A 22,813-nucleotide genomic window follows, 5' to 3' on the forward strand; every position below is an offset into this window, starting at 1 on the left:
TAAATTCTCTGCCTTCCCTCATTCGTAATTGGGGATGTCAGAAAGGCTAAGAAGTTCTGATTATGAACTTTTAGTGACGTTATTACACATCTACAACTCACTTATTTTTTTTCTGTAGTATGTTTCTCATCCATTGTTATATTTGCTGTATTTCTCTCTGTGCTTTTTTGCACTTTATGCTTATTTTACAGTCTGTAATGCTTAAAATAGTTATGAAAAAGTACTTCTCCCTGTAAAAACAACGAGAAGTCGTTGTGGCACCTTAGAGAATAACAAATTTATTTGGGCATAAGATTTTGTGGGCTAAAACCGACTTAATCAGATGCATGGAGTGGAAAATACAGTAGAGAGGTATTTCACAGCATATGAAAAGATGGGAGTTGCCTTACCAAGTGGGGGGGTCAGTGCTAATGAGCCAATTCAATTAAGGTGGAAATGGGCTATTCTCAACAGTTGACAAGAAGGGGTGAAATCACTTTTGCAGTGCTAATGAAGTCAATGTAATCAAGGTGGCCCATTTCAAACAGTTAACAAGAAGGTGTGAGTGTCAGCAGGGGGAAATTAGTTTTTGTAGTGACCCATCCACTCCCAGTCTTTATTCAGGCCTAATTTGATGGTGTCCAGTTTGGTTTCTATCAAAGTGATATGTGCCACCAATACCCCTCTGCCATGTACATTGGCTAAACTGGACAGTCTCTACACAAAGAATAAATGGACACAAATCTGACATCAAGAATTACAACATTCAAAAACCAGTAGGAGAACACTTCAATCTCCCTGGACACTCAATAACAGACTTAAAAGTGGCAATTCTTCAACAAAAAATCTTAAAAAACCAGACTCCAACGAGAAACTGCAGAACTGGAATTAATTTGCAAACTGGAGCCTGCACCCCAAACCTCTTCCCGCACCCCAGTCCCCTCCTGCATCCAAACTCCCTCCCAGAAGTTGTTGACTGCTGAGTAACCAGTGAGGTATAATAGAAGCTGTTTTGTGCTGGCGTGGAAAATCTAAGAATTAGAATATCCACCAGCTTTGATGATTGTCTGCCCCATTCTTTGCAGTTCACCTTTATTAAGTGACCTCAGCTGGCTCCCCTGGGATTCCGGTAACAGTAAGTATTGGAATATCCACCAGCTTTCGGTATTGTCTACCCCATTCTTTGCAGTTCACCCTAATTGAGTAACCTCAGTGTGGCTCCCTGGGACCCCCGTCACAGGGCCCACAGAGAGCTTTCTGCTCTCTTCAGCTTTCCCAAGAGACTTTCTCCTGGCTCTGAGACAGGTCTCACCTACCCTTTTCTCACTGACTCTCTGACTGCTCTCACTGGGTCTCCTCCCTCTCAGATTCTCCCTGGGAGCACCTGTTCTGGCACAGGGAGACTCGATCTGCTTCATTTACAGGGGCTGTTTGCCTTGTGACAGTTCACTTCTTGGCTTTATAGAAGAACATACGCTTGGAAGGGGCTGTGGCTTAGTGAATCAGAATTGGGATAAATATTCTATGTTTAGAGAGCAGGATCTGCAGCCATTTAAATCTCTTTAATAGGTCATAATTTGTATACTACAATGCTATTCTGAACAGTTCATTTTATTATCTCTCACCTGGAAGTCACAATATAGAGGGAGTATTAAAACACAAACGAAAGAGAATGGAAAAAAATGTTCAGGAAACTTAACATTGACCTTGATAATTAAATAAGCTGTTTAGTTCAACGTCTCAATCATGAAAATATCCTCATTACTTTTCCAAAAGAACATTCCTATCCTTCTCAAATTGTTTTGAATCACTTTTGGCAGTTATAGAAACGTAACAGATCTGTTTTGCAGATGTGGAATCTGCCATTTAAAAAAGTTAATTTTTAAAACTTGCATATATGATGTTTTTCACATACATTTTCTTTTAAAAGAAAGTTATTATTTAGTAGCTAAACATGTTTATGTAGATTTTGATATCCTTCACCATAAAAAATTAATTGTGATGGAAAGACAATATTGAACTTATAAGGTATAGTATTTAAAATACTATTGTATGTAGTTTTTACTGAAATCCAGTTAACTTAGGTTTGTTGCAATGCAAGTGTGTGCTCAAAATAAGTGTTCTGTGTATGGACACATTTATCTAAACAGACCCCTGCCATTTGAGAGGTGATGAAAGGTGTCCAGCTATTACTTTTTTCCCTTTATTTCTATGAGAGCTTGGAAAAGACTATGGCATTACTTGTTTGTGCATAGTCTTCACCTTAATAATGGTTGAAGAGTTGAAGGAGGCCACTTCTGGAAACCTTGCAAGGACCTGATATAGCTTAGAACAGTATTCCAGTTAACTGCTGCAGCACAGCCAGTGTTAAAATAGCATTACAGTAGTCTGTCATTTCAAATTTACAAAAAATACCTCCTCTGGTCTGAAGTGTGAGAATTTTCAGGCCAAAACGAATCTCCCTGAACCTGATTTGGTTGAACTCATGGCAAAAACTGTAACTGATTTTAATGCAAACAAGATTATATTGGACCCAGAGTGAGTTAGGGAATGACAATAGGGTTTTATTATGTAAGGCTACATGCAACCTCAGCTGCTGCTGCTGCCCTTTTTTAAAGTTCCCCAAAATGTGCAAGGCACCTTGCAAAACAAAGACACTGTTGCTACCCAGAAGAGATTATAGTTTAAATTTAACATGCTATGAAACAAGTATTGATCAATAGGAGGAGAGAGAGGAAGGGGTGAGGAAAGACAAAAGTGACAATAATACTTGGTGTATGATCAGAATAAGTAATATGGTTAGTCCCTGAAACGTGCGTGTGTGTGTGCGAGAGAGAGAGAATTTAAGAGAAATTTGAATTTGGTGAGGAAAGTGGGCTGTTATGAACAAGTTCAGGGAGGTCATTCCAAGTGTAAGCAGCAGCATGAAAGAAAGCATGAACGTGCCTGTGAAGGATGGAGACTGAGTATGGAATCATAGAATCATAGAATCATAGAATATCAGGGTTGGAAGGGACCCCAGAAGGTCATCTAGTCCAACCCCCTGCTCAAAGCAGGACCAAGTCCCAGTTAAATCATCCCAGCCAGGGCTTTGTCAAGCCTGACCTTAAAAACCTCTAAGGAAGGAGATTCTACCACCTCCCTAGGTAACTCATTCCAGTGTTTCACCACCCTCTTAGTGAAAAAGTTTTTCCTAATATCCAATCTAAACCTCCCCCATTGCAACTTGAGACCATTACTCCTCGTTCTGTCATCTGCTACCATTGAGAACAGTCTAGAGCCATCCTCTTTGAAACCCCCTTTCAGGTAGTTGAAAGCAGCTATCAAATCCCCCCTCATTCTTCTCTTCTGCAGACTAAACAATCCCAGCTCCCTCAGCCTCTCCTCATAAGTCATGTGCTCTAGACCCCTAATCATTTTTGTTGCCCTTCGTTGTACTCTTTCCAATTTATCCACATCCTTCCTGTAGTGTGGGGCCCAAAACTGGACACAGTACTCCAGATGAGGCCTCACCAGTGTCGAATAGAGGGGAACGATCACGTCCCTCGATCTGCTCGCTATGCCCCTACTTATACAACCCAAAATGCCATTGGCCTTCTTGGCAACAAGGGCACACTGCTGACTCATATCCAGCTTCTCGTCCACTGTCACCCCTAGGTCCTTTTCCGCAGAACTGCTGCCGAGCCATTCGGTCCCTAGTCTGTAGCGGTGCATTGGATTCTTCCATCCTAAGTGCAGGACCCTGCATTTATCCTTATTGAACCTCATTAGATTTCTTTTGGCCCAATCCTCCAATTTGTCTAGGTCCTTCTGTATCCTATCCCTCCCCTCCAGCGTATCTACCACTCCTCCCAGTTTAGTATCATCCGCAAATTTGCTGAGAGTGCAATCCACACCATCCTCCAGATCATTTATGAAGATATTGAACAAAACGGGCCCCAGGACCGACCCCTGGGGCACTCCACTTGACACCGGCTGCCAACTAGACATGGAGCCATTGATCACTACCCGTTGAGCCCAACAATCTAGCCAGCTTTCTACCACCTTAGAGGGCTGGCCATCTCTTCCCCATTTTGTGTTGCCCAGCACAGCAGTCTGGGAGCTGACCTTGTTAGTGAAAACAGAGGCAAAAAAAAAAGCATTGAGTACATTAGCTTTTTCCACATCCTCTGTCACTAGCTTGCCTCCCTCATTCAGTAAGGGGCCCACACTTTCCTTGGCTTTCTTCTTGTTGCCAACATACCTGAAGAAACCCTTCTTGTTACTCTTGACATCTCTTGCTAGCTGCAGCTCCAGGTGCGATTTGGCCCTCCTGATATCTTTCCTACATGCCCGAGCAATATTTTTATACTCTTCCCTGGTCATATGTCCAACCTTCCACTTCTTGTAAGCTTCTTTTTTATGTTTAAGATCCGCTAGGATTTCACCATTAAGCCAAGCTGGTCGCCTGCCATATTTACTATTCTTTCGACTCATCGGGATGGTTTGTCCCTGTAACCTCAACAGGGATTCCTTGAAATACAGCCAGCTCTCCTGGACTCCCTTCCCTTTCATGTTAGTCCCCCAGGGGATCCTGGCCATCTGTTCCCTGAGGGAGTCAAAGTCTGGAGATGGTCATTGGCAGAGTGGAGCATGTCGAAGCATAGATAAATACTATGTGATGGGAAGGGCCTTGAAATGGGCCAGTGGGGATGTTTTTGCAGAGTCCTGCCTGGAGCTCGTCCCAGCCCAGCTCTAGTAAACATTTTAATCGATGAGCTGGAAGAAAATATCAGTTCATTGCAGATGATTCCAAACATAGGTTGAATGGTAAACAAGCCTGTTCTACATAGTAATCTGGTAAGATGAGCTCTTTTAAACATGCATTTTAAGGAAAGGGGAACTGTATTATGGAAAGCACTGACTCTGAAAAAGACTTGAGGATCATTGTGGATATTAGCCAACTGAACTGTACAAGAGTGATTGATTGGCAATCCCTCAATTTCGAGGATGATCTCTACCACGGATTTACATATGGATCCTGAGATGACTCACGAGTCTGATCCTGGAACTGCAAATTCACACACAGTAGGTACAGACATTTTGTGGCAGGCCAGCGGCTTGCTGAGAGAAAGTTATTTCTTTTTCCTTCCTTCTCTCTCTCTTTTCAGCTTTGAGGGCAAGGTGCTTCTCGAAGCAGGCCACTGTCTGATGGAGGATATGGCGCCACTGGGGTTGGTTGGTGGCTTGGTCTTTCTAGCTTATGATGTCCACATCAGTTTTCTTAAGATATGCTTTCAGTGTGCCATTATAGCATTTCCTCTAACCATCATGGGATCTCTGACCATGAATGAACTGAGAGTAGAGGACTTGTTATGGGAGGCAAGAGTGTGGCATCTGCACACAATGTCCAGCCCAGCAAAGTTGGTACATGAGGATCATTGCTTCAATTCTGGTGACATTGGCTTTAGCGAGGATGCTGGCGTTAGTGCGGCGATCTTGCCACTTAACGCGAAGGATCTACCAGAGGTATCGTTGGTGATCCCTCTCCAAACTCTCGAGGTGCTATCAATAGGTCACTCAGGTTGCGCATCTATAGACGAATGTAGGAACAACAATTGTCTTATAGACCTGAATCTTGGTGTCCTGCTGTAGGTCCTTGTGTCGTATTCTGGCAAAATGGCTGCTTTGATACAGTAGCATTTATTTTTGCCAGGGGAACCAATAAATTACGTGCTCTTGTATCATAGGCATTATTTTCCCTGAGAACTTAGTGATTTCTATCTTTTTTTAATTAATGATCTCCCTTCCCTTGCCAAATCCTGAAACACTTTTATGCATTAGATGCCAGAAGAGGTTTGAATTTTTATCTGGAAAGAACTTGAAGTTTTAAAAGGACAGAAAACATTTGTTTCTAAGACAGTTTAAAGAATCCACCTGTGTCCCAGCCCTCTGTCCTTTTGGTGTTTATATGTATCTAAGAAACATAGAAGAGCTAGGCAGATATTCTTCTTTCTTTAAAAATAAAATTACATACCATGTATTTTTTAGTTCAGTTACACTGAAAAACGTGGTTTCCTCGTATCATCAGGGGAATTCTTTAATATGTGTTAACTGTTTGTAAAGCAATTATTTCTTTAAATCTTTTGCCAGGACTGTGAGGACATGGGATGTTAACAATGACAAAAAGCACAAAGGTGTGTTTAAACCACGGTCAGTTCAAGGTAAACGGGTGATTCCTACAACTTGCACATATAGCAGAGATGGTAAACTTATTGCAGCTGGCTGCCAAGATGGCTCCATCCAAATCTGGGACAGGAATATGAATGTAAGTGAAGTATACTTTTTAACTTTAGCAAGACAAACTGTTAATATATAAAATGCTAAATTTTGATGTAGTTTTAGGATGTTTTATATTTTATACTTAAATATTTTTTTCTGAAAGACAAGTATTTAGTAAATTTCCTCTGCTACCACACCTCTGTCATCTCAGTGCCTGCTGCTACTCCACCCAAACAAACAATGGCAGGAAATTGACTAGCTAGCAACCTGATTTTGTCTATTTTTTATATATGTAGTGACAGCTATAAATAAATAAAGTACTGTCTATCTAAAGATAACAAGATGACTATGAAGAAGCTGTCACTTCCTATAGGCTCTTATGACATTAAAAAATACATGTCGGTGTTCTACTTCAGATGTTGAATAAATAATATATCCACTTTGGAATGGGTGATACAGGTAATATACAGAGGAGAGTAAGGTCAAAACACACAAAAATGGGAACGCACCTCAAGTAAAAATGTTTTCCTGTTTTGTCCAAAACGTGAAATTTAACACGGAGGTGATATTACTCCAAAAGACCATTGACTGGAAATCCCAAAATTTCATGATTATGCTACATCCTCAGATGGGTATGGTAATGAGTTAGAACCTGAGCATGTGGGCAAGACCCACCAGTCAGACACCTTGTAAAGAATTCTCTGAAGTCTGTCTCATCATACTATCTGCTACATAAAGTTAGCAAGCTCAGTCTTGAAACTGGTTAGATTTTTTGTCCCCACTGCTCCCATTGGAAGGCTGTTTCAGAATTTCACTCCTCTGATGGTTAGAAACCTTCATCTAATTTCAATGCTAAACTTACTGATGGCCAGTTTATATCAATTTGTTCTTGTGTCCATAGTGGCAGTTAACTTAAATAACTCCTCTCCCTTCCTGGTGTTTATCTCTCTGATGTATTTATAGACACGGTATCTCCCTTTGTTTGGTTAGACTAAACAAGCCAGTCTCTTTGAGTCTTCTCTCATAAGGTAGGTTTTCCATTCCTTGGATCTTCCTAGTAGCCGTTCTCTGCATCTGTTCCCGTTTGAATTCATCTTTCTTAAACATGGGAGACCAGAACTGCACATAATATTCCAGATGAGGTCTCACCAATGCCTTGTATAATGGTACTAACGCTTCCCTATCTGTACTGGCACCACCTTGCGTGATGCATCGTAGGATTGCATTAGCCTTTTTCACAGCTTCATCACATTGGTCTCATAATCATCCTGTGGCCAACCAGTACACCCAGGTCTTTCTCCTCCACTGTCACTTCCAACTGATAAATCCCCAGGTTATAGCAAAAATTATTATTGTTAATCCCTAAACGCATGATCCTGCACTATTAAATCATCCCACTTATATTACTCCAGACTTCTTGTATGATATTCTTCCCCTCCTCCATATTGGCAATATCTCCCAAGTTTGTGTCAGATGCAAATTTTATTAGCGCACACCCACTTTTTGTGCCAACATCATTAATAAAAATGTTAAATAAGATTGGTCCCAAGACTGTGATCCCTGAGGACTTCCACTGTAACCTCCCTCCAGCATGCCAGTTTAACGTTCAGTATGATGTGTTGTAGTCTCCCCTTTAACAAATTCCTTATTGACTTTCAATTATCATATTAATCCCCATCTTCTCCAATATAACTAATAATTTCCCATGTGGAACTGAATCAAATTGATTGCTGAAATCCATTTAGATAAGATCTATTGCATTTCCTTTGTCTACAAAATCAGTTATTTACTCAAAGAAGGAAATTGGGTTGGTCTGGCATGATCTACCTTTTTTAAAAACATGTTGTATTTTATCCCAATTATAGTTTATCTCTACGTCCTTAACTACTTTATCTTTCAAAATTTGTTTCAAGATCTTGCATACAATTGAAGTCAAACTAACAGGCCTGTAGTTTCCCGGATCACTTTTTTTCCCTTTCTTAAAAATAGGAGTTCTATTAGCAATTCTCCAGTCATAGTATACGACCCCCGAGTTTACAGATTGATTAACAATCCTCGCTATTGGACTTGCAATTTCATGTGCCAGTTCCTTTAATATTCTTTGATGGAGATTATCCGGGCCCCCTAACTTAGTCCCGTTAAACAAGTATGACTTCCACTCAGATGTGATAATTTCTACTTCCATATCCTGGTTCCCATTAGCCATCCTGCCACTACTCCTACCTGGCTGCTCACAAAATATACAGAAAATTCAGCCGTTTTGTCAGTTACCAATAACTTTTGTTATCTTCTTTTCTATTATATTTATTCTCAGGTAAATTGTTAAAGCAAACTGAAGTCACTTGCAAATTGGGTGACAATGCACATGATTCCTTTATTTAATAACCTCCTTCGTAGCTTCTTAAATACACTGGCCCAGATCATTCGCTCCTGTAGTGAAATCAATAGAAGGGGATTGGATAGGTTTGGGCTCTGTGACTATTCCCTTGGGTAGATCCTTCCACATTGTCCTCATGGACACCCCCAGCACCACACTGAAAAATGTTACAGGACCTGGCCCCAAACCTGACTACCTCTTGGGATTTGCAGGCAGCCAGGCCCATGTGTGCAGAGACACTGGACTGCCTACTCTGGCTCTGCCTTCCTCAGCTCACTAGCTGTTTGGCTCCAAAGGACTGCTCTTTCGCATTGCTACTCTAGGGAAAGGCTACGTGGAAAAGATCACAGGGGATTGGGATTGTATTATCTTCCTGAGTAAGCTGTGCAGAACCAGGCAAGGGACATATGTATCTCTCCTGGCCCATCTAGCCCTCTCTGGCTTCCCCAGTCTCTGTATTTCCCCCATGGCCACCCACCCACACACATAGATACTGGACATGCAGAGATTTGACAGATGGTGCAGCAGAGATGGCATTAAGGGGATGATCCACACAGGGAGGTACCTCTCACTGCTTGGATATTTGGGGCACACTGGCAATTCACAATGGTAAAAGAAAATATGCTAGAGACAAATTCATAATCCAGAGTGATCTCTTTGTACCCCAAAATGCTAATTATTAAGTAATTTAAAATATTATTTATCAATGTAAAGTCTAATTATTCATTTGTTTAGTCGGCATTCCCTGTATGGATGCCCACTTTTGGGGTATGAGAGTCCTTGGCATATGAGGTCAGAACTTTATAGCCAGCAGGATCTGTTAGTACTTTGTGTGTACCCTCTCTGGGTAGGTTATTCCATAGATGCCAGTTACAATATTTCTTGCTTGTCTTCTGAAGCATCTAATACTGCTGTAGTCATGGATTGTTACTGCTTACTTAATTTCATAAGAATGAGCTCCCACACAGGAAATACCCAAAGAAGACAGGGAATTTGTCAGTAATTGGTTCCTGTACACTATTGTCTGTATGGATCTATATTCCCTGCATATTTTCCCCAGTTCTTCAAGACTACGGATTACTGATTCAGTGTCAGGAACTATATCAATTAGAAACGCTGTCCATTTTATACTCTTTGGCTCAAGCATACAACCCAACAGACACTAGAAAGCTTTGAGCTCATAAGTTATGGCCACATGCATCCTTAGAGTGTGGATCCTTATAGGTAGTCACCTCAGAGAACCAAAAGTATTGGGATATAACTTTCTATACATCACATATGTTTTCATGGTTGTAAAAGTTTAGTAAAGAATTAAATGGAATTACATTGGGAGTAGCTAATATATTCTTGTTTGAATTTGCTGAATAAAACAATAATATGTTGTCTGTGGGAATGTATGTTCAATATCCAATATTTGTATGTGGTGATGGTTAACTAATACATGAACTCATGGCCATTTAAACATTTGTTCAAATCTTGCCATGTTGTTCCATGACACAGTATTTCTAAGGAATACCATCCAGAAAGTCCTGTCATAGAGTTGTATTTGCAAATAACTGTGTCATAATCAATAGTGTAAATTATCAGAATAGGGCCCAATTATTTAGAAGCTGAAGTAGTAATAAGCACAAGTAGGAAAAAATTTCTTAGAGCCAAACTTACGTTGTAAATCCTTGAAAACGTGACAACTCTAATACAACATGATGGCTTTATTGAACAAAAGGATATTGGTGAACAATTTTTAACTTAAATAAAGAATCATTATAATAGTAACCAGTTCAACTTCTGCTGTCAAAACTCTTAATTTGGAAAATGGGAACAAGCAATTTCGGGACTTCACAAAGATTAAGCTAAGTTGATAGCAGTAAGGAAAAGGAAAGTATGCAGATATAAAGGGAGAAAAAGCAAACTCCAATCATATTTAAAGTACACTCTGTATTTTTCGTGTCATCTATTTTTATTTCTGTTTTTATTTCCATTGTAAACCTAGTTAAACTTCCTAATGGCATGGAGTTTTTAGAACTCACTCTAAGTGTAAACTTGTTCTAACAGAATAATAAATTTTTCAGAGACTGGCTTTCATCACCTATGTATGCTCTTGATTTAAACATATACAGTATTGAAATATTAAACTTTCTGGTGTAGCTTTAACAATAGTGCTCTGGTCATCTGCTTATTCATGTGCTTTTCTTTATGATTCTTTGTGTGTCTTTATAAAATGACATATTACAATGCTGATAGAGTGCACTTTAAGGTGATTATGAATAATTTAAAGATGTATTCCATGCATCTTTATCTCTTTTTCCAACCAGTGACCTCTAGGTAACTAAGGAGACTAAACCGGTTGTCAGAGAGAAATTAATCTTATAATCCTTCTTTTGAATTTGGATTTTTTTTAAAAAAAGACTAAGATGATTTCCCTCTTCAGTGTTGTTGAGAGTCATTTAAAACTACACACATCTCTTTATTAAAACAATCATTACAATTTTGTTTCAATGGCATTTGAAGGTGTCTGGGTGCCTAACAGAAAAGAATACTTGTGTATCCCTATAACCAGGCATTTTGAAAAAGACAACATGACCAAATAAAATCAATATCTAAAGCAGCATAAATAACTCACCAATAAATTACCACATCTACAATAAATAAATACAAAATAAAGGAACTCCTGGGGAAAATAGTGTTTTCAAATTTAAATTTGGAGATTTTTTCATTTGGCAAATAATCTCAATTTATACTTTTTTCATTATAGCTATATATATGCTATAAAAATTGTCCTGAAGAGGAATTAGGAAGAGAGTGAGCCTGAATAGTGCTCAGGATATAGGAGGGCATTCCAAGCATGAGAAAAGGCACAGAGGTGTTTGTGGAAGAAGGAAAGCAGGGAAACGTCAAGACATGTCAAATTGACACAAAGCATTGGGTGTAAGCAGTAGGAGATGAGGCAGAAGTAGGCAGGAGCAAAGCTATGAAGAACCAAGAGGTGGGGATAAGGAGTTTGAATTTGATGCAGAAATATACAGGAATGATGCTTTTCTTTTGTTTTTAGAGAGATTTTTTTTAGTGTGTCCATTCATCAAACTGTCATTTGACTTTGTTGGAGTGCATGCAGTGTTTCATGTGTGACTCAGACTTTACTGTATCACAGTAAATCCCTTTCAGAATGAAAATTAAGGTTTATAGATGTATCCTGAAAAACACTTACTGCTCTGTAACAATACATCACTATTGTATGAAGGGACAAGCTTTCTAAATAACTGTTTACATTAGACCAGTTGGTACCCATTCCCATGCCATTGTTGGGGACTGTGATTTGGCCCTTACAGAGCAAGAATAAAGACAAAACACAGTAATAGGATTTAAATCTGCCACCACATTATCAATTCCATTGTAATAGAACAGTCGGGCAAAAAATGATTGTGTGGGTCATGGGGGAGGTGATGGAGAGAGAATTGTGGGGAGGGGGGGCAGCTGTCCTGATTCACCCTCCCCCAAATAATTAAAAGGAGTTTCAAGACCATTGCTGAAAACTCCCACAACCCTGCCTGCATATCAGGATTGCCACAAACCAAATCGGGGGGTGAGAGGAGAGTTCCTTGCTTTACTAGACTTCAGGCCCATCCCTCTTCCTATAGACAATATCATCCCATATACTTGGTCCCATGTTCCCAGGATCTGTGAACACCTTTAATCCCTCATACTGGACCCAAATATAGTTTTAACAAACAAGATCATTAACCAAAAGCACCCTATTTATTGGGCCTCCAGGGTGCCAAGAGGAATACCCACCCCAAACAGCAGCCACTCCACAACACTTCAGCAAATTTAATACAGAGAGAATACTACTTTCCCTGCCCCCATAAAAACTTAATGCCCTCTGCATGCTTAGAAACTTGGTCTCAACCTGACACTAGGGGTGGGAGGAACACTTGCAGTCCTAGTATATGAAAGGGGGCTAATAAAGCTCTTCCCTGGGTCGGTTAGAGACAGTCAGCTCCCATGGCACCCTTGAAGCAGCTAGTCAGCTGCAGTGCTGGCAGAAAGCCATCCATCATGTAAACCCGCCCCCGGCAGCCCACTGGGGAAGGTAGCGGAATCCACCTAGTAGGGCTCCATGTCTTTTCCTTGCCATAACATCTAGAGCAGCTCCACTGCTGACTGTGGGAGCATTACCCTTCTGCTCCAGCTATGACCAACAAGTATCACACCTGAGCATAGGAATCATGTTGGTTTGTCTCCTGAAGAAGCTATTGTGCTATAGTGAGCATTACCCTTCTGCTACAGATATGACCAACAAGTATCACACTTGAGCATAGGAATCATGTTGGTTTGTCTCTTGAAGAAGCTATTGTGCTATAGTACCGTTAAACTATTTAATACACTGTAACATCATTAGGGTGAATAAAAGTTACATATAGTAAATGTTTACATGACACAATGAAGTAATATTAAGCAGAGTTTTGATTTTAGTCACTGTTTATCTGTAGTCTGTGTACAAATAAGCACTATAGTTGATATAGATTATAAAATGTATATTTATAGCTTTCTATGCATTGCTCAAAATAATGTTATTTATAAAGTTTTTATTCAAAGACTTACTGCAACAAATGGAACACTCTCCCCCACTTCTCTTATCTCTTCTCTACCTATTTCTCATTCCTAGTCCCTAGTAATTAGCTAAATCCATCAGATGTTAGTCCAGGCCACATGTCACTTTAGAAATTTATTCTTTTCCATATTTCATTGTGGTGTTAAGGGGATGAGTTTGGTTTTATGATCACGTTCACTTTTTCCTGGTAACATGATTTTTGAATGTTTGATTCAGTTCTCCTTCTGCTGTTTTTTGGTGAAATTCCAAATCTCCCAGCTGTATGTCATGACAATAAAAATGCTTTGGAGGAACACTTTTTGTCTTCATGAAACAGACATTGTTATCTTGCTTCCCAAGATAATGCTGAAGTTAGCCAAATGTGTACTCCAGCTTTGTCTTTTATTTTCTTTTTTTGTTTGTTTTTTGTTTTTTTTCAGGTGCTAAAATAATCTTTTCAATTTAATTTCTTAACACAATTGGGTTGCAAAATGTCAATACAGTGAACAAGCCACCACAAAGAGAGCTGGCAGCAAATCCTACTGGACGTCACTCTAAACTTCTCCTCACGTAGCTTCTGAGACAGAGACAATAAGAATGGAAAGTAATGGAGAAGGAGGTGACCTTAGAGAGAGAATTCTTTGCTACCCAGCCTTTCCTCAGATATTGGACTTCCCTCTCCAGACCCCCAGTTCATTTCCATGCTCATTGTGCTGCACAGATCACTTTCTCAGGGCTTCTGTGAATGCTATAATCCCATGACTGTGAAGGTAGCAGCAGTCGGTTTTTCGTAGACTAGGAACATGAGTGCAGCAGTGAGGACGGGTCTGCAGGAGCTTTGCTTCAAGGCCTTGGTAGAGTCCCACCAATCCAAAACGCCTTACTCTCTGTCAAAGAAGATAAAGAACATTCTTAAGACTGTCTAGTGTCCGGTTTTCAGGGTTCAATCTGTGCCATCCAAACTGCAAAATTGATTTTACTGTCTGCATGGGGTAGGTGATAGTGGTGGCAACTGCCTTAGCTACTGCACCAATGACGAATGCATCCAAAGAAGTAAGCTGCAGTCGTGTCTTCAGAAGCTTTCGTTTAAACCCTTCATAGAATATGAACTGTATGGCAGGATCGAAGACCAGCAGCAAGGAGGGGAAAGTACCATTCCACAAAGCCAAGATTCCTTCATCCCGTATTATCTGATGAAAGGCATCCACAATGCATTTGTAGTTGGTTGGTACAATATCTTCATTTCTAAGCTTTGCTCCCTGCAGTTTCAGTCGTGTGTTCACAACCCAGAGTGGAGTGGTCAAGAGTATGTTTATGACACCTGCAACAAATCCCAGGACCAAATCTTTTCCTGTGGTTGAATGTTGGCCTTTAACCCAGAGAGCTCTAAGACTGTTAAACGTAAAAAAATAGACAAAATTGGAGCAGGAGAGGCTGGAGATAAGAGGGAACCACCTTCCATACGGTGCCAGGAGGCCTTCTTCGTTGATTATCTCCAGTAGCACTGTGTGTATTGTCTTGGACTTGCATTTCTCATCAACCTGAAGTCTAAGTCTAGCTGTATCCAAAGGAAAAAATACTGTCATTGTCACACTGCCCACAGCTCCGGCCACGACATGGACCAAGCTCTTGTAGGAGGAGACCGCCACCATGGCTGCGGCTCCGGCGGGATCAGCCGCAAACTTCGCCGGCGACCGAGCGGGGTGAGAGGTGGCGGGCGGGAAGGGGAACCCCGCTATCACCGCCCCATCCTCCCGCTCCATGGCTCTGAACTCTCCAACATGATTATGATCCATTCTAATCATCTGCCTTGGAGAATTTTTTCATAGTCTCATAAATCTGTACATTTTTCTCACTTGCAGTATGTTGGCTGTACATGGTTTTTCCTTAAGGTTCATACGCATGTGCACAGACAGTACACATTAGGAGAACTATCTGTCAACTTCTCAGAAGTATTTTGAACCACTGTCAGCTTGTCTGACAACTACAGATTTAAAAGGTAAGAAAATAACTTCACTCATGTTTATAATAGAGTGAAAATAGTAGTATGAAATACTTAACCACATAATGACACATTGAAACAGTGCAAACTTGGGTATTCTGAGGGTGGAAAAGAGAAGTGAATGGCAAGTATAGGGAAGAGGAGGAGGAAATGCGAGAAAAGATGTAGTTTAGGTAAAATTTCGAAGGACTTGCACAACCTTATTCATTTGCAGATCAAAGCTGCCAAAATGTTAGATTTACCTGAAATATTAGTGAAGTTAAAATTGTTGAATCCTTCTAAATATATTTTTAATACTGGAAGGGAGAACAGATCACTTCTACATGTCACAGTTTTCACCATTTGGAAATTGAGAATAATACCTGCCTCAGGATATGTTGTGAGGCTAAAGTCACATTTGTAAAGAATACTGAGATCCTTGAGGGGTTAGGTAAAAACTAGTGAGTTTTGTTAATAGAGTAACATTTCTGAAAGCTACATAGTGGCATTTTACTAAACTTTCCGTAGAGTCCATAACTGACCAGTCCCTGGAAACTATTGAGATGCTCTTCCTTGAGTACGTAGAGTGACTTTTCTGTATAATAGATACAGTATCTGAATCCTGTTTCTCAGTCTCAGGGACAGTCTTGGCTCATTTTGTAAGTTTGTGAGGTACATCATTATCTTTAAACTATTGTAAACAAAATAGTAAATGATTAATTTACAGTAGATAGATAGTAGTACTAGTGCTATCTTTTGTATACAGCAAAATATTAACCAAAAATATAAAACATTTTGCAAGTCTCGGCATAATTTTTTATTTACTCTTAAGCTGATCGATTTTTTGCTGATGAAGAGGTGATATATTTAAAGGTGAATTTGTATTATTTTTTAATCTAATAGCTTCATAGGAGGACTTACTATAAGTGATATGGTCAGTACCTCATATTTTTTAGCTATTTTTTCAGATATTTCTTACACAATGGCCCCAATATTAGTCTGCTACTGCTTGTCCTTGTATTAAGTTTATATTCATTATTAAAGCTCTGCTTTGATGTTAAAATGCGGTAATATTTTAATGAGTTTCAAAGAGCCCAACCTCTGTTATATACTTACATTACAGAACTTAAAATATAATAATAATGAAGCCCCCTCCTATCCAAATAGACTGCTCACAGTAAAGTCACCAAAGTTGACAAAATGATAACCCTTATAACCATTTGCCGAACAACCCTGAAAAACTTGAAGGCAAAAGAAAAGAAATGGGCCCTGTAATGTGCCCTAAAGATTAACAGATCTGAGCTTTTTTACTAATACTCATCTTAAAAGTATTTTCCAAATAATTGTATGATTTATAGAACTAAGATAAATATATTTCTGTAGTTAGCGATTGTTTGTTTGCTTTTAAAGGGTTTTTGTAAGCTGTAGGTTTGAATTGTAAAATGTGACAGCAGGGAAGAAAAGTTATAACGGACTGTATTTTCAGATCTGAAAAGTTTTACAAATAATGGAGCCATTTTGAAGATATACTACACAACCAACAACATGGCTCTAGATTAGATAATGCACACAGACTGTGCAAGATTGATTTTTTTGGCCTAAGAGGGATGACCTTTTTACTTTAGACTGGGAATCTAAGCCCAGAACTTACTTGGAAAGTATTTTGTAAACTTTATCTTGTTGTCCTTATTAATGGACTTTACAGCTGATGTTGCCAGACAATGCAATGAAAGCAAATAGGATGATCTGAGACTTGCTGTTAATATTTTCTCCTTTAAATGAAAAGTCCTCAGCTGGAGAGAGAGAGAGAGAGAGAGTGTGTGTGTGTGTGTGTGTGTGTGTGTGTTAAAAGACTGATTTTTTTTTTTCCGTTGGAGTCTGCTCTTTCCATTTGTAAAGACCTAGCTCTCAGGGCTAAATAAATATTTGTGCCAAAATGTAGCCTCTTAAAACGGAGGTTTTGTTTGTTTGGCTCACATCCACTCAAATGCAGCATTCAGTACCAGAACATCATGGAGACTTGTGCAATATTATAAGTTTTCATTTGTGGTAATTTAAAGCTTTCAATATTACTAGCTTGGTATATTCTCTTTATGCCAGGTAAACTGTACTCAGCACTAAAGCTACATGATACACATTTGTGTGTCTCCCTTTTTTTTTTTAATGTAGAATTAGGCTTTTCTTAACATCATTATGTCTTAAAAATATGTTTTGTCAGTAAAACAAACCAATTTACTGATGGTTAAGTTTCTAAACCCTGTGGGTTCGGGGACAGAATAGGCCCACTGCTGTTCCTGCACGTCATAAGAGGTGACTAAAGGGCAGGCTCCTGGAGACGAATGGGCTCCGCCAGGTTAGAAGTTTGCCCAAAACATACCATATGATGAGCAAGTCAATCATGTTTATACCAGATTGGTCGCAGCCTGGGTTAATAATGACCGTGCCAACCGTCTCCCACCAGGGCGGATGCGACAAGTATACTACTGGTGTAACCCCAACAAAGAGGATCCGTGGAAGAGATAACATCACCATAGTCACATGGAATGTAAGGACATTGAGACAAATAGGGAGGTTGAAAGAACTCGCATACAAAATGGAACAATACTTCTGGAACCTCCTAGGAATCTCTGAGGTCAGACGGAAGAACTTTGGAGAGGAACTAACGGAAGAAGGCCATGTACTCTATTACTGTGGAGAAGACAAACATGTCAATGGCGTAGGATTTCTTGTGCATAAAGATATCAAGAATTCAGTATTTGGATGCCACCCAATATCCAGCAGGCTTATTTTCATCCGTCTAAAGGCAGTACCGTTCAGTATCACAATGGTACAAGTCTATGCCCCTGCAACAGACTATGACGATGAGCAATTCGAAGATTTTTACAATCAGCTCCAAGACATCATCGATACGGTACACAAGAAAGATATCCTGATTGTACAGGGAGATTGGAATGTAAAGTGGGTACTGACGCAAAGGCAGAATGGCGAGATTATTGTGGCCCTTTCCATAATGCAGTAACCAATGAGAGAGGACTGAGACTTTTGGAGTTTGGCAGCTATAACAGTCTGGTTCTTGCAAACACATGAAGAGCACATAAAGCATCCAGATGATCAACGTGGCATACATCTGATGGTTTGCATCAGAGTCAGATCGACTACATCATGGTGCAAAATTTTATTCTGGGATCAGTAGAGCTAAAACAAGGAGCTTCCACGGTTCTGATATTGGAAGTGATCATGACCTTTTGATGCTAATCTTTTGGCTGCAGCTAAGGAAAATCGTCAGGCCAAAGTTCACCAGAATCAAGTTTGATTTAGAAAGACTTAGAGACCGAAGCATTGCAGAGTCATTCCAAGCAATGATCGGCAGGGGTGGAGACAATTGGTTGATTGCTCATCAGTGATGGCGCCCCAATGACCAATACGTTCATGGTAGTGATAATGATGATGAAGTTTCTAAACAAACAGGTGAATATACAGAATATAGATATAGATCAGTAGAAATACTGCAGCGTCTTACCCTAAGAACATGCCTACACGGGGATGTTAATTGGAATTTGTTTGTTTGTTCTAAGTGCACCATGGAAAAGGCACACATTGAGATGGCAAAATTTGCAGGTGATACAAAACTACTCAAGATAGTTATGTCCCAAGCAGACTGTGAAGAAGTACAAAAGAATGGGGAGAGGTAAATAGTGGTGTCCTTCAGGGGTCTGTATTGGGCCCAGTCCTATTCAACATATTCATAAATGATCTGGGAAAAGGGTTAAAATGTGAGGTGGCAAAATTTGCAGATACAAAACTATTCAAGATAGTTAAGTCCCAGGCAGACTGCTAAGTGCTACAAAACATAATCCCAACTATAGATATAAAATGAGGAGGTCTAAATTAGCTGTTACCACGCCAGAAAGAGATCTTGGAGTTATTGTGGACAGTTCTCTGAAAACTTCCACTCAGTGTGCAGCAGCAGTCAAAAAAGGAAACAGAATGTTGGGAATCATTAAAGGATAATAAGACAGAAAATATCATATTACCTCCATATAAATCCATGGTACGCCCACATCTTGAATACTGCATGCAGAAGTGGTCACCCCATCTCAAAAAAGATATATTGGAATTGGAAAAGGTTCAGAAAAGGACAACCAAAATGATTAGGGGTATGGAACAGCTACCGTATGAGGAGAGTTTAATAAGACTGGGACTTTTCAGCTTGGAAAAGAGACGACTAAGGGGATATGATAGAGGTCTATAAAATCATGACTGGTGTAGAGAAAGTAAATAAGGAAGTGTTATTTACTCCTTCTCATAACACAAGAACTAGGTGTCACCAAATGAAATTAATAGGCAGCAGTTTAAAACAAACAAAAGGCAGTATTTTTTCACACAATGCACAATCAATCTGTGGAACTCCTTTCCAGAGGATGTTGTGAAGGCCAAGACTATAAAGAGTTTAAAAAAAAAGAACTAGATAAGTTCATGGAGGATAGGTTCATCAATGGCTATTAGCCAGTATGGGCAGGGATGTTGTCTCTAGCCTCTGTTTGCCAGAAGCTGAGTATGGGCAAGAGGGGATGGATCACTTGATGATTACCTATTCTGTTCATTCCCTCTAGGATACCTGGCATTGGCCACTGTCAGAAGACAGGATACTGGGCTAGATGGACCTTTGGTCTGACACAGTATGGATGCTCTTATGTTCAGAATATCATTACTGTAAATAAACAAAAGGCTTCTGTTTTGCCCCAAGCAAATAACAAACTAATGGATCCATAGAGATTTTGAAGAAGGCAGTCTCGCTACATATGGAAATTTCTTATGTTAAATATAAGACACCCAAATATACCAAGGGTAGTCAAGAGGTGGACCGTGGGCCAATCCAGACCACCAGACACTTTTGAATGGATTGCAAAATCTTTTTTTTTTTATTTATTTATTGTTTTTGCCATGTGAAAAATGTTTCTCTGGAGTCTGGACCTTGATTATATCTTGACCAAGAAATTTGGACCTTGACAAAAAATAGACTGCCCCTGAAATATAATGTATTTCTGTTTCATACTCTAGGTAAATTTTCCATAACCCTACTATCCTGTACTTTCCATCGGTGTATATGCCAGACCTTTGCTCTAGAAACTGGAAATCATACACTATCTTCCCAGGAGCAAATATTAACACATTCATATGATATTCTTTTTTTGTATGTGTGTGGTTCAGCCAGTACATCATAATCTGTACCCTGAAAGTAACAGCATATGATTGTCAGATTTTTTTTTCCTTTTTGCTAAGATAAAATGTGCAGTGCTATATTTCGAAGTGCATTTCTTGTTTATATAATAAACAATTTATAGTAGGGAACTATTTGACTGTTTGCAGTAGCTAGTGTAGTGGTGAGAGGCAGTTCTAAATCTTAGTCTTTCACCCCTGTTGGAAATACCAAAAGGATCCTTCTTTGAATTGGTGTATAGTCAAAGAAAGAAAGCTTATGCCATAATGAAGTATGTTCTTTCTTTGGTGTACTATTGAGAGAGAGAGAGAGAATATATACTACAGAAATCGCTGAGAAACTATATAGTTCTAGTAGAAAACAGTTTTTTTAAATATTGGAAACACTATAGTTACATAAGTAGAGCGATTAATATGATGGCATTTAAATATAGCAGTCGGGTATTGAGACCTGTACTCATGCAAATCCCCATTCACTTTAAGGACTTGGTCTAATAACAACAACATTAAATTTGCATTTTTTTCATAGCTTAGAAAATAATATGAAGAGTGACCTTTATGAGTAGAGTCAAAAATAAAAAAGTTCCAAATTTTGTTCTAACAAGATGATAGTTCACAGAGGTGAACTGAGTTTCCAAAGTGAAGATTTCTAGATACTGTAGTATATACACCACTGACACAAGCTAAACATTATTGGTTTAGAGCCAAGTAGGATCTGTAATTTAGGAAAAGAATTTTATACTGGTCTGTGTAATGGGAAGTTAGCATAGGGCGTGAGTGTTTTCATTGTAGTTTTTTAGTATGTTGCTCTTTCTTGAGACAGGTGAGAAGGACAGCAGATTGGTACTGTATGTTTCACACAAACAAGGATAAACATAACGTCGTGCAGATCCTAATCTTTACTTTTATATTATTACAAAGAATCCTAGAATTCATATCTTTTGCCATACTCAGGATAATAATTTTGCTGATACTGATGCAGATTTGTAAAAGTCCCCGCAAAAACATGTTATATAAATTATTTTAGACTTTTGAGAGGCTAGACACAGACTGAAGACAGTTGAGGAAAAAAATAAACCAGAAATATTTCCAAGACAAGTTGATTTTGAACTAGAATTAATTACAAGCAGGTTTTTGGTTGGTTTGTTTTTTTTAGACGTTTGTTTTCTTGCATGATTGAGAAATGTCACCTTTTGAAAGTCAATTTTTAAATACCATACTACATGTATCCAGTTTTCTTGTCTCTCCCACCCTTCCATTTGGGTGCAACTGTAGTGGGTGCTTGCTTCTGGTTCCTAATCAAGTTTTAGACAACTTTATGCTATGTTTTATAGGTTTGTCAGTGAAGAACAAGGTAAATGAGATAAATAAACAGTAGGGTAAAATAGAGCAGGCTGAAATTTTTTGACAAAAAGTTTACAATTTTAAAAATGGCTTTGGCAAAAATGAAATTTTTCAATTACAAATGTTTTTGATCAAATATTTTATTTTTTTCAGTGCAGAAATTTTGAAACAAATAATTGTTTCCTTTTTAAAATTAAAATTTTTTTGAAATGGTGAATTTAACTTTCCCTTTTTCTCCATCTTTTTTTCTTTTTTGCTATTGCTTTCTAATTTTGGTTTGGTTTTCTTCTTCCACTCTAATCGTCAAAATTTCCTCAACCTTGTATAAGTTGTGGTATTAAAAGGAAAAATGTAACATAACTTGCCATTCTGAGACCTAATGTTGGGCGACAGATTATCCCAGATCTACCAACTGTAGGGTTCTTACATCTTCCTCAGAGACATCTGATACTGCCTACTTTAAGAAGCAGAAAACTGAACTAGATGGACTTCAGCTCTGATGCAGTTCCTTTGTTTCTATGTAAATTTTTCTAAAATGAAGTTTTGAAAATTTGGAGTGGCAAAAGGAAATGAAGTGCTTATAGAAAAGTTATAATATAAGATTTCACATCAAAATACAGTGGATCAATTTTTGTTGGGTTAACTTTATTACAATCAGTGCGGTTTACAGCAGGAATGAATTTGGCCCAACGTTTTAGACCCATAATTGTAATAATTGTGGTTATTAGAAGATACTGTTTTGTGTACTGATAATATCATCAAGCAGTTTTTGTCTTCAAAGCTATTTACGGACATCAGTTTATTAAAACTCATAACACCCCCATAGCTAGGTAGGCAGATATTACTATTCCCATTTACAGATGGTGAGACATGGCCAGAAAAGTTATTTGACTTATCTATGATCACAGCTGTGGAGACATTATCACTGTTGGGATTGGAATTTAGGAGTTTCAAGCTTTTAAATCTATTCTTAGACCAGACAATGACACCTCTCATCAGCAGTTAGAGATCTTGGGAGGCATGAGATGCGATGTCCTGAGGTTGGGGGTTCCACGACCACCAC

The 22,813-nt window shown here is 39.0% G+C and overlaps 1 protein-coding gene and 1 pseudogene across 2 annotated transcripts in view; one reads left to right on the top strand and one right to left on the bottom strand.

Moving 5' to 3' along the window:
• The window catches only part of WDR70 (WD repeat domain 70), a 263,191-nt gene that overhangs the window by 146,575 nt on the left and 93,803 nt on the right, over nt 1–22,813 (top strand). For both annotated transcript variants that reach the window (XM_038403369.2, XM_043515328.1), the window contains exon 10: nt 6,112–6,286. In XM_038403369.2, coding sequence (XP_038259297.1) covers nt 6,112–6,286 — 175 coding nt within the window. The remainder of the gene's footprint in view (nt 1–6,111; nt 6,287–22,813) is intronic.
• Nucleotides 13,954–14,914, bottom strand: LOC119856173 (annotated as a pseudogene).

This window comes from Dermochelys coriacea, chromosome 5 (assembly GCF_009764565.3).
Source record: "Dermochelys coriacea isolate rDerCor1 chromosome 5, rDerCor1.pri.v4, whole genome shotgun sequence".
Classification (NCBI taxonomy): Eukaryota; Metazoa; Chordata; order Testudines; family Dermochelyidae; genus Dermochelys; species Dermochelys coriacea.